Source organism: Oculina patagonica, chromosome 8, assembly GCF_052425735.1.
Source record: "Oculina patagonica isolate OP01 chromosome 8, crgOcupat, whole genome shotgun sequence".
NCBI classification, from domain to species: domain Eukaryota; kingdom Metazoa; phylum Cnidaria; class Anthozoa; order Scleractinia; family Oculinidae; genus Oculina; species Oculina patagonica.
The window spans coordinates 3,552,272-3,567,820 of record NC_135765.1 but is presented as its reverse complement, the minus strand read 5'-3'; the positions used below and the strand labels follow the sequence as shown (position 1 = coordinate 3,567,820).

At 38.3% G+C, this 15,549-nt stretch overlaps 3 protein-coding genes across 11 annotated transcripts in view; 1 reads left to right on the top strand and 2 right to left on the bottom strand.

The window, feature by feature from the left end:
* Positions 1–15,549, top strand: part of LOC144663417 (glycine receptor subunit alpha-2-like) — a 91,117-nt gene that overhangs the window by 7,721 nt on the left and 67,847 nt on the right. The window contains exons 1-9 of one of the 8 annotated variants that reach the window (XM_078524349.1): positions 52–145; positions 2,268–2,414; positions 3,861–3,949; positions 4,383–4,450; positions 5,887–6,104; positions 6,693–6,775; positions 7,471–7,623; positions 8,211–8,641; positions 10,064–11,055. The exons of 2 other annotated variants lie outside the window; for them this stretch is intronic. In XM_078524349.1, the coding sequence (XP_078380475.1) occupies positions 2,335–2,414; positions 3,861–3,949; positions 4,383–4,450; positions 5,887–6,104; positions 6,693–6,775; positions 7,471–7,623; positions 8,211–8,641; positions 10,064–10,348 (1,407 nt within the window). In that variant the 5' untranslated portion in view covers positions 52–145; positions 2,268–2,334 and the 3' untranslated portion in view covers positions 10,349–11,055. Of the gene's footprint in view, positions 1–17; positions 146–712; positions 881–1,534; positions 1,890–1,919; positions 2,168–2,267; positions 2,415–3,860; positions 3,950–4,382; positions 4,451–5,886; positions 6,105–6,692; positions 6,776–7,470; positions 7,624–8,210; positions 8,642–10,063; positions 11,056–15,549 lie in introns of those variants that run through there. 5 more of the 8 variants (XM_078524352.1, XM_078524350.1, XM_078524351.1 and 2 more) reach the window with 5 other exon arrangements.
* The window catches only part of LOC144663407 (H/ACA ribonucleoprotein complex subunit DKC1-like), a 75,868-nt gene that overhangs the window by 15,906 nt on the left and 44,413 nt on the right, over positions 1–15,549 (bottom strand). The window lies entirely within an intron of this gene.
* Positions 10,785–12,936, bottom strand: LOC144663470 (uncharacterized protein C22orf15-like). Its single transcript, XM_078524430.1, has 5 exons — positions 12,789–12,936; positions 12,604–12,690; positions 12,366–12,482; positions 11,415–11,489; positions 10,785–11,053 (listed from the first exon to the last, which is right to left on the bottom strand). The coding sequence occupies exons 1-5, from the start codon at positions 12,811–12,813 to the stop codon at positions 10,854–10,856; spliced, it is 504 nt and encodes a 167-aa protein (XP_078380556.1). The 5' UTR covers positions 12,814–12,936; the 3' UTR covers positions 10,785–10,853.

Genomic DNA, 15,549 nt, shown 5'->3' with positions numbered 1-15,549 from the left:
TAGCATTTGATAAAACACGTACAGATTAAAAAACACCGCCACTTCACTTGTGGCAAGAAGCGATAGATGGCGTACGTGTACATCTTCTTCGCTACCGTTTCAACGTTGGGCTAGCACAGAGATGTGAAGCGAATTACTTAAATGTGTGAGTTGAGTTTGTTGTTTACACATGTACGATTCTGTCTCGGCTTGCTCTAAGGGTTTTCAACTTTTTCTTTGAATTCTATCACTTAATATGTCACCCCAGTCGACGAGAAACCGACAGTTTAATTTGTGTTCTTTTTTGGAAGCACGCAATGCCATTTTCAAACAGTCTCTTACACTTGTTTTCTCGAATTTTGTTATTTCTAGTATGTTAACACTGAAAACCGACTTTTACTTTGATAAAACAGAAATATCACTAAAAGCAATAAACCTGCAGGACAACTTTGTATTTTCTTGCTGTTTTCAGCCTGCGTGCTATGATATGCGCGGGAAGATTTTTTAACTGCGCCCATTGCAATATTTACTTTAACATGTTTAATATTTGAAAGAAGTAAAAACATACAATTTTACCAAAAAATTAAGCCTTAATTAGCATCAAAGACAGCTTTTAAGAGTTAAAAGCCATTACATTCATTTGAAAGGTACAGGTGGCTGCTTGATGAGACGTAGAAATTTATTCCCGGTAATTTACGTGATCGTTTTCAATAATTTATTTCATCGCTGACAGTAAATACGTTTTCGCTCAGTTAAGTCTTGCTGAGTTCGAAACAGTATATGACCAACGTTTTGCGCCTTTGATAAAAGCCTATCACGGTCATTATGACCTTGATTGTCTTTTATCACAGGCGCGAAACGTTTAGAGAAAAGAGCAAATTCTAGCGAAGCTCAGTCAAAGGTAAACAGCATAACATGATTATTTAGAAGCTGACTTTCAGCTGCTTGACACGTAAATTTATAGCAGACGATTAACAAGGGAGAAACAAAATTGAACTCCGTTTCAACAATCGATTGTTATTTAATTCATAATTTATTGCCTTCTCTGGCAGTGAATTCATTTTTATTAACGTTTCGTCTTGCAGTGGTATTTTATGTCAGTTAAGAAATTCAAAAACAAGAAGCAACAAGAATGGGAAACTTCACTTTCACTGGGGGAGGGGGTAAAGTTGCGATGAAACTCATCGAAAACGCTTTAAGGGAAATTATAAAGATATAAGTTAACATTTAGTGAGGCCTTCATTATAAATTACTTTGTAAACGTCTCCTTAGAGGTGCAGTAATATGTAGCAGTCGCGAAATGAACATGCTTACTTTCAACTCCTGAAGTCAAGACAAAAATACAGTTATTTTTCGTCAGGTGTCATATAAAAAGTCACCACCCCCCCCCCACTCATCCCCCCCCCTTTCGCGGAGCTTATTTTCGAAACATGCAAATTTCCAGCTAAGTTCTTTTTTGATAAAACAGGCATTGCAGTGAACCCCCATCTACCATGAATGAGTTTGTTATATAAACAATACATACTACACGCTGGTTTATGGTAGTCTCAACGTTTTATTTTCGTTTATTACACATTTTGCGTGTGAAAAGAAAACTTACAGTTACATGTAATTTTCATTTAAAAAACAAAATATGCCCACTCGAAACCAATTCAAATATTGGCTCAGTTTTTTTGTTTTCGTTTTTTGGCACACTTGTGATGCCTTCGGCCAACAAAAAACTATGTGCGTCAGCCATGAATGTATTATGTTAACAAAGAACGCGAGTTTAATTTGCATTGCAAAACTGATACCGCTTTTCTTGGCTTGCATTGATTAATAAAAACCTAGCAGCGAAACTTCTTTCCAATTTAATGATCCTCCTGAACTGTGATGCGTACAAAATCTCGCTTCTCTTAAGTTGAATTCCGGTAATTTTTGTTCGTTTACTTTCAAAGACAGAAATGTCAAGTTTGTGGCAAGCGCGTATAAAATGGTCTGCCACAGTGCATAGGCGGGATCTATGTCCGAACAAATTAACGTGATCGCATGAAAAGCTATCAGAACAAACAAAGCGTATTTCAAACAGGGAACAGCTGTGTTTAATTCAAAGACATTTTACAAGCAATTCTCTTGAAATCTGTGAAAAAACATCGCTTTGCAATATAAAGTGAATATATTTTTTGTAGTCAGTTTCGCGTCTGTTCAGGTAAGGGGGAATTGTTAACTTTGAACGGTCCTTTTAAACAAAACGAATATTTTATCGTTGGTGATAAGTGTTTAATGTTTTGCTTTTTGTTCTTCTCCAGGTTTCTGTTGTTAGCTGATGTGTAAAGAAGACGCGCTTTCCCTGCGGCAGTAGCATAGTCACCGCGAATGTTGCCAAGACTGTTTTCATCGCTTTTCTTCGCGACGGTTTCCGTACTAGTTCGTTGCAAAGAAGAATTCCCAACAAGGTATGTAAAAAATATCGATTTTTAACTGTTAATACAGGCGAAATAATGATTATATTATTTAAATCGGAGAGATCATTTACGCTACTATTTTGTCAACAAAACATCAAATAACAGGAAGGTCGATATGAGTACGTGTCAATGATTTAATGATCACTCTGATACGAGACTCACGCACCGCCAAATGAATAACTTTTATAATATCACACGGCCATCGAAAGTAGCAGAAATCAGATGGAAAGTTTGCTGATGCTGTACAGGTGAAAATATTTGTATTTTCTGAAAATTTGAATGATAAGATCGATTATTTTAACATTAAAGTTTTTTTTCTTAACTGCTCTTCGGTACTTTGCAGTGCTGGAAAAAAACGTGGTCAGTTCAGCGGTGATTCAAAGTGATTTTAAAATCGAGCCGGAGAAAATTAAAAAAAAAACTTGTTCGTATAAAATGGAAAACAAAACAAACTTGCGTGACTTATGTTTTTTTAATAAAAAGAGAGGGGTTTGTTTAGAAATTGAAATTATGTTTACCAGTCTGCATTGTTGTTTTCAGGTTTGTTTGCATGCTGTCGAGATCTATTAAAATCTTTTATGGTGCTTAAGTGAACATGCATCTGGCGTCAAGAAAAAAAAATTGTGAATTTTTTTCTAAATTTTAAAATTATTTTGATCAATAAGGCCCCGGCTCATTTTCAGTGACGTTGGTATTATTTCTGGGTGGTATTATTTTCACGGAGCTTGTTAAACTCTTCACAGCGTTTCTACTTTTCAACGCAAAAGAACGCGAAGAAAACGGCAAGTAAAACGAGTGCGAGCGCAAAGCAGGAGGGCGCGGGGGCGAGGAAAAATCGAAGCCAGCGAAAGAAAAGTAGTATAGGTCGCTCTCGCGCCTTCCGTTTTGCGGGAGGAAAAGAAAACACCGAGAGAGCTTTGAACAGTCTAGAGGCTTGTTATTAGAAGGAATTTCGCGTTTCAAAAGTGGTTTGTTTGAAAGAGAATTCGCGCAGGAAACATTTTAGCCGGTATTGATCCCGGGCATTGATACAACAATATCACGAGACCGGTACCAGGCGTGCCGCGAGACCGTGCACGAGATAAGATTAAAAATCAAACACAAAATACGGAGCTCGACAGTAGTCAACTTAAATGAACATCAAAATACTTTCCAACGATATTAAAATGCAAAACAACATCTTCATTACGAAAAATATAAACCATGAGCTTATATTCTGGGGTAGAGGGTAATTAACGAAAGACCGTTAGCGTATAAAGGTTTGGAGGGGGCGTGATAGAGCGTGAGATGGGAGGGGGAGCTGGAATTTTAGGTTTTCCTTTTCAGTTAATGTTCTCGTAGGAAGCCGAAGGAGGTTTATCTCAAGGCAAAGATTGTTTTTTTCTGTCCTATACTGAACAGCTGTTTTACGTTTTTCTCATTTCTCCTTTCTTCCAGTTACTGGAGCGGCATGAATGCATCGCATGTACTGCGCATGCTCCTGAACGAGAAGCATTACGACAAACGATTCAGACCTAACTTTGAAGGTACATGTAATACATTTCACCTGTAGTGTATGATATTCCTTAGATGAAAATTCTTATTGATGACGTAGCTCGACTAGTAAAGAGACCTGTCGTTGTTGCGCGGTTTTGAATCTTCACGAAAATAAAGCATTCTCGTACCTCGGGTCTTCGTTCCTTCTGCACAGGCTTGTTCGTTTCCTGACCGCTGGTCAAAGGAAACGAAGACCCTGGGTACGAGGATGGAAAAAATATACATGTAATTATTAACACTTTACATCGACCAAGTAGACAAGGGTTCTTTGGTATCTTGTCGACAGAATAGCGCTTACTTTGTAGTGTAGCTATCATAAGGAGTAACCTTCGACGGAATGGGGTAGTCATTAACAGATACTTTAAGGCAACTTCAGGGGTACCGTCAGCGCTTTCATAAACCCATTTTTCTTTCTTTTATCAGGGGAACCAGTGAAAGTGTTGGTAACGCTTTTTATCACATCATTAGGCGGACTCGATGAAAGGGAAATGGTAAGGAGGTTTTATTAATAAAAACTGGTGATAAGTTCCTGTATTCGTATCGACTGGCATCCGACCGCGGTCAAACTACAGAAATATGCAAAAAAACAAGAAAAGTACTTCAAAGATAAGGTTTTAATTTTCACAGTACGAAGATTGGTACATTACCTGTATCCTGACAATTTATTAAGTTTCTTAGATCTTTACTAAAAACGTTCTACGTGTTTGAAAATAGCGACGAGCGAACTTGTCGGCGCCATTTTGCCAAAGCACTTTGGTTCGGATGCGGATCATTTATCTGAGGAAATGGAAATATGTTTACACTCAGCAAATATTTTATCGATCTTTGCTCATACTGACACTTCAATATGAACGTAATTCCCCAAGATAAAAAGAAATTAAAGCTGCCTGAGACGTTTGACCGCGGTGAGGACTGGCATGCTATAGACTGTGTTGATATCAATCATTGCTAGAGCCGAGTACCTTACGGGAAAAGGCTAAGGAGAGCGTGCATGAGCGTAGCCTTATTATCCTTGTTTCTTCGTTTCTTTTAATAAGAAGACCAGATATCTATTTCATAGCATTGTGCAGTTTTGTATATAGTAGTTACACGTTGAAATTGTTGGGCGCGAAGCTACAGATATTGAGCAAAACATTGAAATTGTTATGCGCAATGTTGCAGACAGAAGACACACGTTTAAATTGCTGCGCGCAATGTTGTAAATGGTGGACACACGTTTAAATTGTTGCGCGCAATGATAAAGATAGTAGACGTACGTTAAAACTGTTGCGCGCAATGTTGCAGATTGTGGACACACGTTGAAATTATTGCGCGCAATGTTGCAGATAGTGGACACACGTTAAAAGTTTTCCGCGCAACGTTTTAAATAGTGGACACACGTTGGAATCGTTGTGCGCAATGGTGCAGATAGTAGACAGGCGTTGAAATCGTTGTAAAAGTGCGCAATGTTGCAGATAGTAGACCGTTGAAACTTTCGCGCGCAATGATGAAAATAGTGGACACACGTTGATCTTGTTGTACGTAATGTTGCAGATAGTGGATACACGTTGAGATCGTTGTGCTCAATTTTACCGATAGTGAACACACGTTGAAAGTTTTTGCGCGCAATGTTAGATAAAGTTGTTGTATTGTATTGTATTGTATGTTGTAAATAGTGGACACACGTTGAAATTGTTGCGCGCAATGTTGTATTGTATGTTGTAAATAGTGGACACACGTTGAAATTGTTGCGCGCAATGTTGTAGAAAGCGATTCTACTTCTGAAGCAATGTGCGTGCAATATTGTGCACAAACATTTCAGGGGTGTCGGCGTGTACACCAAACTATTATTTATAATTATGTTGCGCCAAACTTTAATTTGCGCGCAGTGTTACCACGTGTTCCTGGTCCTTGATAGTTGTTTTTCTTTTACTGTTCTTGATTGAAGCAATTTGAGAGCACGTTCTTCATGCGGCAATCGTGGTACGACTCGCGCCTTCAGTTTGGTAAATACTATTCCAAGAGAAACCTGACATTAGGTGGAGAGATTATGCAACAAATCTGGATTCCTGACACGTACATAAACAACGAAAAGTCGAGCTCCGCACCCAAAAAAGAATTTCTTCTCAAAGTCTATCCAGATGGACAGATTGTCTACAGTCAAAGGTAACATTTCAAATGATCATGTGCATGCAAAATACATTTTATTTGTGAACTGCAGACAAAAAAATCAAGTAATATTTAAATTTGTTACTAAAACTAACTTAGACAATTAAAAAGGAAGCTCACGTATTGAACCCGGCAGTCAATTTCAAGGCACCGAATCGAAGTAGCGGGATTTGGGTGGGATAGGAGAAGATCTAAAGTTGCCCCTTCGTGAAACTGGCGATTCGCTCAAACTTGAAGAACAGTTGAACCTTTCTAAAGGCCATCGTACCCAGAAGGTTAAAATTAGCCGGCCGCCAGTGTAGGGAGGATCGGCGCACTGTGAAAACAAAAAAAGCTGATGACGGACCGTTTGGACACCCAACGCAAGTTAACGCAAGTCTTGCTGTTTACTTCAAGTACTGAATTGCAGCGCGTGCATTAGCATTAAAAATGGCTTTTTGACAACTTGCGAGTAAACTTGTGAGTCAGTTTTGCTAGGGGGTTAGCCAACGCAAGTTCAACTTGCGACTACTTGCGAATTCTTGCATCATCGTTTGGCCAGGGCGTTTTGGAAACTTCATATGTTCGCTCGTTTCACTTTTTTAGAATGACTGTGATAGCGGCGTGCAAAATGGATCTTCGAAACTACCCCATGGATAAACAAAACTGTAGTCTGCTTTTAGAAAGTTGTAAGTAGGCTTTTCTTTTTACTAAACAGTAGACTATAGTTTATAACTTTAGAAACGCTGAGAGTCTTAGTAACTAACTTACTAACTGAAGATAGTTATACCCTTACATAACTTTTTGTTCCGAGGAAAATGTTACAAGTATATATAGCTTTCTCACGTGACGGTAGTATACGGTAAGGGGAGAAATGAAAATGCTTCTTCGAATGTTAAACACCTTGTGGAAATTAATAATTCCGTTCAACAACAACAACAAGGAGTTCAAACTGTTAGCGAGATGGTTCTACAAATAGAGCGTAACACTTTAGGCATAAAAAAGGCATAAAACAGCACTTTTGTTTAGTGTATTCCATTTATGTGTATTCTTTTCGGTGGCAGATCTAGGGGAAAGGCCTGGGGCCCAGGCGCACACCCTTTTTTAGGCCAAACTGATACTCGAAGGGTCGAGAAAAATTATGTTCGAGAGCCCCCCCCCCCCACCCCTTATTACAGGGTCATCTGGATCCGCCACTGCTTTTGTATTTTTTTATCTATTTATTTGGTAATCCCATCTTGTAAAAGTGAACTAAAGAATTGAAGGGCACTATAATAAAGACTGCTTTTATTAGTGGAACTGAGTTGATCTGAATTTTAGAGACCTGGAGAAAAATATAGGATGCGTTTTCGCCATTCTAATGCATGATTGATTGCTCTTGTAGATGGTATGGCCGCTGACGACTTGTACTTTAGGTGGGAAGCTAAGGAGAATAGAAACCTTAAAAGCGCCGTGACAATAGAGGAAGAAGTGATCATGTCACAGTTTGCGATCGATGGATATTCTGTCGAGGAAATAACAGCTTCATATGTTACAGGTAAACACGATTTCTATCCTTGTCATAATATCATCATGATAGTTTTATTTCATATCACATAACGTAACAAGATGGAAGGGTTCTCCCCGGGAGGGTAGGGTATACTCTCATATGTCAGCTTTATAGGTATGTGCAGCGGGATAAGGTATGGTTTGTTCCCCTTGAGCGCCTTAGATACGGTTCCTTTGAACTGTATTAACTAAATCTGCAATACGTTAATGTCTGAAGCGGATTATTACAAATAAACACAGAACTACCGAAGTTACCGAAGTGGAGGTAAATAGTAATGGATATTTACCTAGCCGCGGCTCGGTAAAATTTAATATCCACCACTTTCCCCTGACACTGAGGTGAATAATTGTTTTAGTTTATATCACACAAGCTGAATAAAATAGCGGCCAAAATGATAACTTTCGGTAGCCGAAGCGAAACGCGCAGCCATTTTGTTTCGCTTCGGCTGCTTGGAGGTGAATGTGAATAGTACTTTGCTAATCACCTCCGAGTTAGCCAATCAGAGCGCGCGAAAAGTATACTATTCACTTTGTGGTATGTACTAATAATATATATTTGTTTACCTTTTTCTTCAGGGACTTTCTCGATGCTGAAGTTAACCTTCTATATCAGACGAAAAAAATTCTACTATGTCGTTTCAATTTACATTCCCACAATCCTCATCACCATTCTGAGTTGGGTCTCGTTTTGGATTCCACGAAACTCGCCTCCAGCTCGGGTCGCGCTCGGAATCACGACAGTTCTCGCCCTGACGACGTTGATCTTCGGAATTCAAGCGACGATGCCGAAGGTCAGTTACGTGAAAGCGATCGACTGGTTTCTTTGCGTTTCCTTTCTGTATGTATTCGCTGCCTTGGTAGAATACCCGAGTTCTACTTTTGTGAAGTCACAAGCCAAGAAGCTGACACGAAAGGGGACGAACATTCTACGAAAGGTCAAAGGTCTGAAGGACGACCCTGAAGAAGACTATCCGCTATCAGGGACAAGATATGGCAGCACAGACAAGGTAGGTTTAGAAACATAAATCAGTATTTTGTTTTGCTGTTTTACAAAAAAGGCGATGGTATTTGGCAAGCATAATTATGTCTCTCATCGTTCTTTTTAAAAGGAAACAGATAAAAATCGAAAAACTTTTAATCCGAATTTTGTAACCTTTTTCACATTTTCGAGTTTGCTTTGGATGGATTACCCAAATTTACGACAAAAGGACTCATCTTCCGAGAAACCTAAGCGATTGAACAGATTGGATACAGCCCCTCTAGCATGTATAAATATCGTCTATGAGTATTCCCCATCCCTCCCCCTGTGTTGGGATGAAGTACATCGCAGGTTACCCCACAACAAGGCCAATTCCTCAAAACGCAAGGTTCGTCTTCTAATAAAAAAAAAAAACTTTGCCAATTTTTTCAAGAAATTTTCAGACAGCTGACGCATGCGCGGCCGTGACCTTGCTCCTTTAAGTATTGTGCTCCGTGGCAGCCTTTTTGGCAACTTTTGTTTTTATCAACATTTTACCCTCTTCTGTACGAAATTCGTTAACTTTTAGCGATATTTTAAAATTGAAGTAACTTTGTATTTTTTTATCGTTTCTTTATCCATTGCCGGTCACGGCTTTTCTTGTAAATATTTTTCATAATTGGAAATAGCTTTATTTTTTATTGTATATTTTTTGTTATATTGTATTACAGATGAAGAGCCAATTGTGCAGTGAAAATACTGTAATAAAGTCTTTATTTATTATCATTATCATTATCATCATCATCATCATTATCATTATCATCATCATCATCATCATCATCATCATCATCATCATTATCATTATCATCATCATTATCATTATCATCATCATCATCGTCATATTTATTAGCGGAACAAAAAATACAAGCAATTGTCTATGGCCAAAGCATAATTAAAGGAAGCTTTTAGTTTAATTATCCGCCACTTGGAACGTCAATCCAGCTATTGCAGCTCTAGACTATCGCAAAAATGCAGCTGCAGTAAGCAACTTTTTTTACTATAAACAACATTTACATTTTTACATTTCCAACGTTCCAGGTTACCAGTGGGTATTCCCACCTGGTTAAGTTATTGATCTGCCATTTGCAACGTCAAGTCAGCTATTGCAGCTTTTGATCATCGCAAAAATGTAGCTGCAGGAAGCAACTTTTTTAATTTAAGGAGCAACGTTTTCTATTTTTCGAGCAAATTTTGAGCATTTTTGGACCCAAATATCGTCATTCTTGTAATAAAATCTGTAATAGCGTGAGTATCAGGCATTTCTAAGGGGAGGGGTAAGACAGGGGGCTCCTCCTTTCTTCGCTCTATTTCCCCCCGTCCCGTTTAAAAAAGCCTGATGCTCAGGCAACGTCTTAAAGCCTAGAACCCATTTTCTTGTTATTAAAATAAGCTTACATTTTTACTTTCCCAGGAGGAATCCGATTTACGTAAACTTGCCAGGAACAAAAATGGAGAAACGAACAGCAGTTACGAACATTCACTGATTGAAAGCAACATGGATAGTGAGAGTGGTCGCCAGGCCCCTCGAGCGCGGCGAAGACAGTTGTCAGCCGAAAACGCCGACGATGATTTTGTGAATAATTTTAAAGATGAAGGATCTATTAACACTGTGGATAAATATGCCAGAATTTGTTTTCCTGTATCATATTTTCTGTTTAATATCTGCTACTGGATTGTCTATTTATCATCACCATGATAATATGAATTATTAATAATTGTTATATAACTTATTTGCTTCCAAGTCGCTAAAACTTATAAAATTGCAAGAACATTACACAGAGAGAGAAAGTTTCATTTCGAGAAAAAAAATTTAATCTCAGGTGGTAAAGTGAGGGATGAGTGGAAAGATCGTAAAAAAAAACTGACATTTACTTTCTCTACGGTGATCGTTTTGAATATAAGCAGTTTGAGAAAGGTTAACGGGAGCATTGATTCAGTTTATTTAATAGGATCAAGACCTCTTTTGCATTTTTGACACCCGCAAATTTCCTATCAGCAAAGATTTAATTTCAATAAAGCTTTAAACCTCCCTCCCTACCCCTACCCCTTCCCGCATTAAAACATTTCCAAGGTGTTCGTTCGCAAGATCAGCTGAGGAAACCGAACGACCAAATAAATCTGCAACACGATCCTAGTATTGAATTATTTTAATGTTCGAGCTTATATCTGTACATCTATTTATTTATTTTTTCTCTCTATGATCATCTACTTTCTCTGTTTCTCTTCTGTCCTGGTGTTTTTTCTCTAGATGTTTTATTTCTACTTGAGCTCAACGACTGAGAAGCTTTTGTTTTTCCCTGCAGTCCGGTCTGTTTTCTTGTTAATGGACTGTTTATTCGAACAGGTCTGGAGACGGAGTTCTTGGCGTTCAAACTGTCGCTTTCGCATCTGGAAAGACGTTCTGTGAATGAAACAGTACGAGTTAATATTCCTTGACATTTAGACAACTTGTTCCCAGTATGCTCTCAATTCATCTCTCGAAAGGGGCTTGGGGTGAGAAGCCTTACTTTTTGAGTAGTTTTTTGCACATCCAACAATGTCTCTTCCATGATTTTTAATCTTTTTGTGGAATAATTGCAGATAGTAACTCCTATAAATCCGGTAATTTAATTACGAAAAGGGCTATGGGGACGAGAATGCTCATGCGCCAATTAAGCTAAAATTTCGCAGTAATTCCACAACATCCTCATGTTTTATATAGCTCAAGCTCATACCTGACCTTGAGTTGTATCTAAGTCTTGTGTTGAATTTACGTTTCTTACCTAAAAACTCTGGAGTTACAATGATCACGTCATTTAACATCGGTGTATAACTGTCGCCTTCCGTCTCGCCTTTTTCTGAAATATTTTGCAAACGAATCAGGTATAACATCAATGTTTTCCTTTATAAACATTTTACAAACAGGGAGAAAGTTAAGACTCTCAACTCTTTACCCCAAGTACAGCCGAGGAAGCAAGTGTCGTTTCTGCCAAATTATTCTTAGTTTAAGCACACTTATAGTTTCCGACTCTACTCCAGAAAATAGTGCGAACATTCACGATATACCCGAATACTGTCACGTCAGCATGACGCAACTTTCGGAGTGCTCTCCAGTGCCTGCACAGATTGTTAGCTGGATAATGATAGGGATCTCAACGAGTGCTTCAACGACGGTTTGCCGATAAACGCTTTCCCAAGTGAACAGGAGCGACTGTGCCTGACTGACTAGGAAGGGGAACTTCCTACACGGAGCTACTTTTTAAAGTACATTACCGATTTTTTCGCTCGAAAATTTCTTGTTCTGCTTGCATGGTGCATGTTGCCACAACGACCAAAAAAGAACTATTTCATTGTTGTTGGCAACATTTATCCCGGAAATTTATCCCAGCCTACCAGCCGGCTGAGTGCCCGAAACAAATTGACAAAAGCGTCATAGAGCAAATGTCTTGTGTTGCGTATTACTTATTCATATAAAGCTTATTCATAGAAACCACTCGCTGTTAATATTGAACCAAGCGCAGTCGTGCAAGCCGGAGTGAAACTTGCAAACAAACAACGAAAGAGGTCAGAAACTTCATAAAGATATTGACTTAACAAATAGGCCGAGAATTTATTATCAAAACAACTAGTTAGAGACTTCGATGAAGTCGCCGCGATTAAGACAAAAACCAACCGAGTTACAAATCTTGTACGCTAGAGTAAACAACGGGAGAGAATGGAATATATAAACTTACTTTCGACTCTTATCAGCACAAATGACTCTCGCTCTTTCAATATTTCCGTCGCATAGCTCATAGGATGGTCCGCCAAATACTTGAGATTTCCTGACTCATCAGACAAATCCACGGTCGCTAAGACAAAGCAGTCAACTCAATGAATATAGGTTTCACGCAAATCTACGCAATAATTAACACACCAGATTGTAATTGATGAACCTTAGAATAAAGTTGGGTAAAGCTCTAAAATATTTACCATCTTTAGTACAATTGCATCGTCTTTTGATATCTTCCAACAGTATGCTTGTGCGGCAGTTTGGGTTAAAGATTGATTCTTCGCCGTCTGCAAGAGAGAATAAAATCGCTTTGTCATTGTATTCAAAGCAAAATAATCAATGCTCAAAGCCACTTCAAGAAATAAATGTCTGAAACATTTCTTACCTCCAAATCGAACGGTTATAAACATTTTTGTCTCAGAACTTGACTTCTTTTCTAGTGCTTAGCATACGAGTGTACAGTTCTCTACATCGATGACAGCAACTAAAATTAACAGCTCCAAAAGAAAATGTAGCACAATAGCGTCTCTCAGAGAGACTATTCAAAACAAATCGAGCGTTTAACCCAATCGAATGGCAGGCGTACTTCACAAAAGCGAAAACTAATTACCATGGCTTTACACTTCATACTGATTATTTGCGTTAGGATTTAACACTTAGACAAATGTAATTTCAAAACAGAACAGTCAGACCACCATATACTTTTTAATAGCTTTCTTTCAAAGGAAAAAACATCTGTTAGAGGAATGATTCAGTTTTTAAAATTTCCTTTCGTAGAAAAATGATACTGCTTAACTTTCTTCCGAAGTTCTCTGGTCAATTTTGGGTTCGACCAATACCAAATAACATGAACTAGCTCAATATCAATACACTGGAACCTCAACCTCGTTCGGTATCGAGGTTCTTTTTCATATATTTTACTATTACTGGGGCGAAAAATATCGTTCGTTATATCGAGGACTTCGTTAAATCGAGGTTCCACTGTATTAATATCTTTGCTCGTTATTTAACTCTTTTTTTGCTTTCCAAGGTTAAATTCTTTTCCTTAACCCCCTGATTACATTCTTGCATTGTACAGCCACTTAATGTGCTAATCCAACGGTTCAAAAATGTTTACCAAACACTAACAATCAAGTGAACGGAAATTAAAAAACGTGACGGCGGTAGATTTAACTTCAAACTGCGATTTTAATGAAGAGAAAAAAGTCTCCTTGGGACCGAAGTGGCAACAAGCGACAAACAAAGCGAGTTATCTTCCTCAGGCTGTGAGTTCGTATCAACTTTGTCGGGAACAGCAAGGGTTTTTTTTTACATCGTTCACAAGATTCACAAAAAGCGAGGGCTGGATAAACACTATGTAAGCCAGGCGTAGTCAATCGATAAACCGATAATCGATAACAATCAATAGCAATCGATATCAATCTTCGATTGATATCGATTTCCGATACCACTCGATAGGAATCGATAAAGAAAAAAATTGTGAGTTCGATTGACATCGGAAATCGATAAGGATGGTTTATCGATTGTTATCGATTTTTATCGGAAGTTATTTATGTCAATTCCTACATGTTAAACATGGATACGATGTTGTTTTATGGGTCTATTAAGTTCTTCAATCGTGGATATGTAATGGAAATATTACCAAGCTTGTAGTTGTAATAAAAGGACAAGAACAATATTGATACTCCAGCGCGATTCAAAATTAGAAGAAGAAGTTGCGGCCAAAGTAGCGGTGCGCAACCCTCTAGTCTCGCTATAACAACGTCATAAATACATTGTATGAAGCAAAAAGATGGAATCGTTCGGGAGGGCTACAATGTCCGTGCATATAGGATCGAGTTGAACTTTCACCTACGCAAGAACACTGTAAGAACGCCATAATGGAGATGCAATCGACAGCGCTCTGAGCGCTGCCTGGGTTGAATGGACTAGTTAAAACATTTCAAAACCCCAAACCACGAGAATCCTGATGAACATTCTGCCTGGACCCCAGACTGGACTTCGGCAGGACTAGATGCTGAATTAATAAAATGTTTCACCATTTAAACGCCGGTCTCGTATATTGTTTTACTAAATAGTAACGCCATCTTTAGAATATGTTTGAAACGAATACACTTCCGGAAGCTCCTTGGGATTAGTGGTTGTTATCGATTACTGTCGATTGCTATCGATTATTATCGATTTTCTCAATCGATAACAATCGATAATAATTTTTTTCTGTGAGTTCGATTGTTATCGATTACCGATTTCAATCGATATCAATCGATGATTGATAGATATCGATTGTATCGATTGATTTCCGATATCAATTTCTATCGATTGACTACGCCTGGTGTAAGCAAACCTCGTTCCCAGGGTTTCTCTGGGGGCGTGGAAAGAGAGACCGCGAAGTTTTTTGTTTATAACGCCGCGTAATCAAAAAGACTTGAAAAGATGAAAGAATACCTCTAGTACCAGGGTAACTGTTGCCATACGTTTCGCTAAACTATATTAATTTTTTTAGTGTTTGAAATCACCGGGTTCACGGGTATCTGAACTATATATGTGGAGGTACAACTCACTTTTTCTGGTAAAATTTGAAACAATTTGTCTGTTGGCGGTTTGAAGTTGTTCGAGGAACTGAGGCTTTTTAAAAAAAGGCAGGTCACCCTAACACAGAAACTCTTCATTGCATAAATAAAATCGGCGGGATTGTAACTACTTTCTAAACTCATTGCACAACGAAGATGGGAAATCTGCTTGACTTAATGCAACAAACGGAATGAGGACTCCTTCCGGTACAAAAATATTTATTCTGTAGATTTTTAATACATCGATATTTACAAAAACGCAACACAAAGTGTTTTATTAACAGTTTTTATATTGTGTTTCCTTTTAGGTTCTGTGTATTCACTTATCTTTTAATTCTTTCTCCATTATCTATCTATTCAATAAACCGTATTTCTCTTTCATCTTTCCCTTTCTACTAAACCATTATCCATCCTTCAGTTTATCGTTGTTTTTGTTTTCAATAATTCTATTCCATTCCTTTCTACTCTCTCCCGGCCCCTACTGACCCCTCCCTGAGTTTGTTCCTCACTCATCCATCACCATCCCCTGCCCACTGCTCCTTCCTTTCTGCACCGTCCTTCCTGTTACCCGTATCA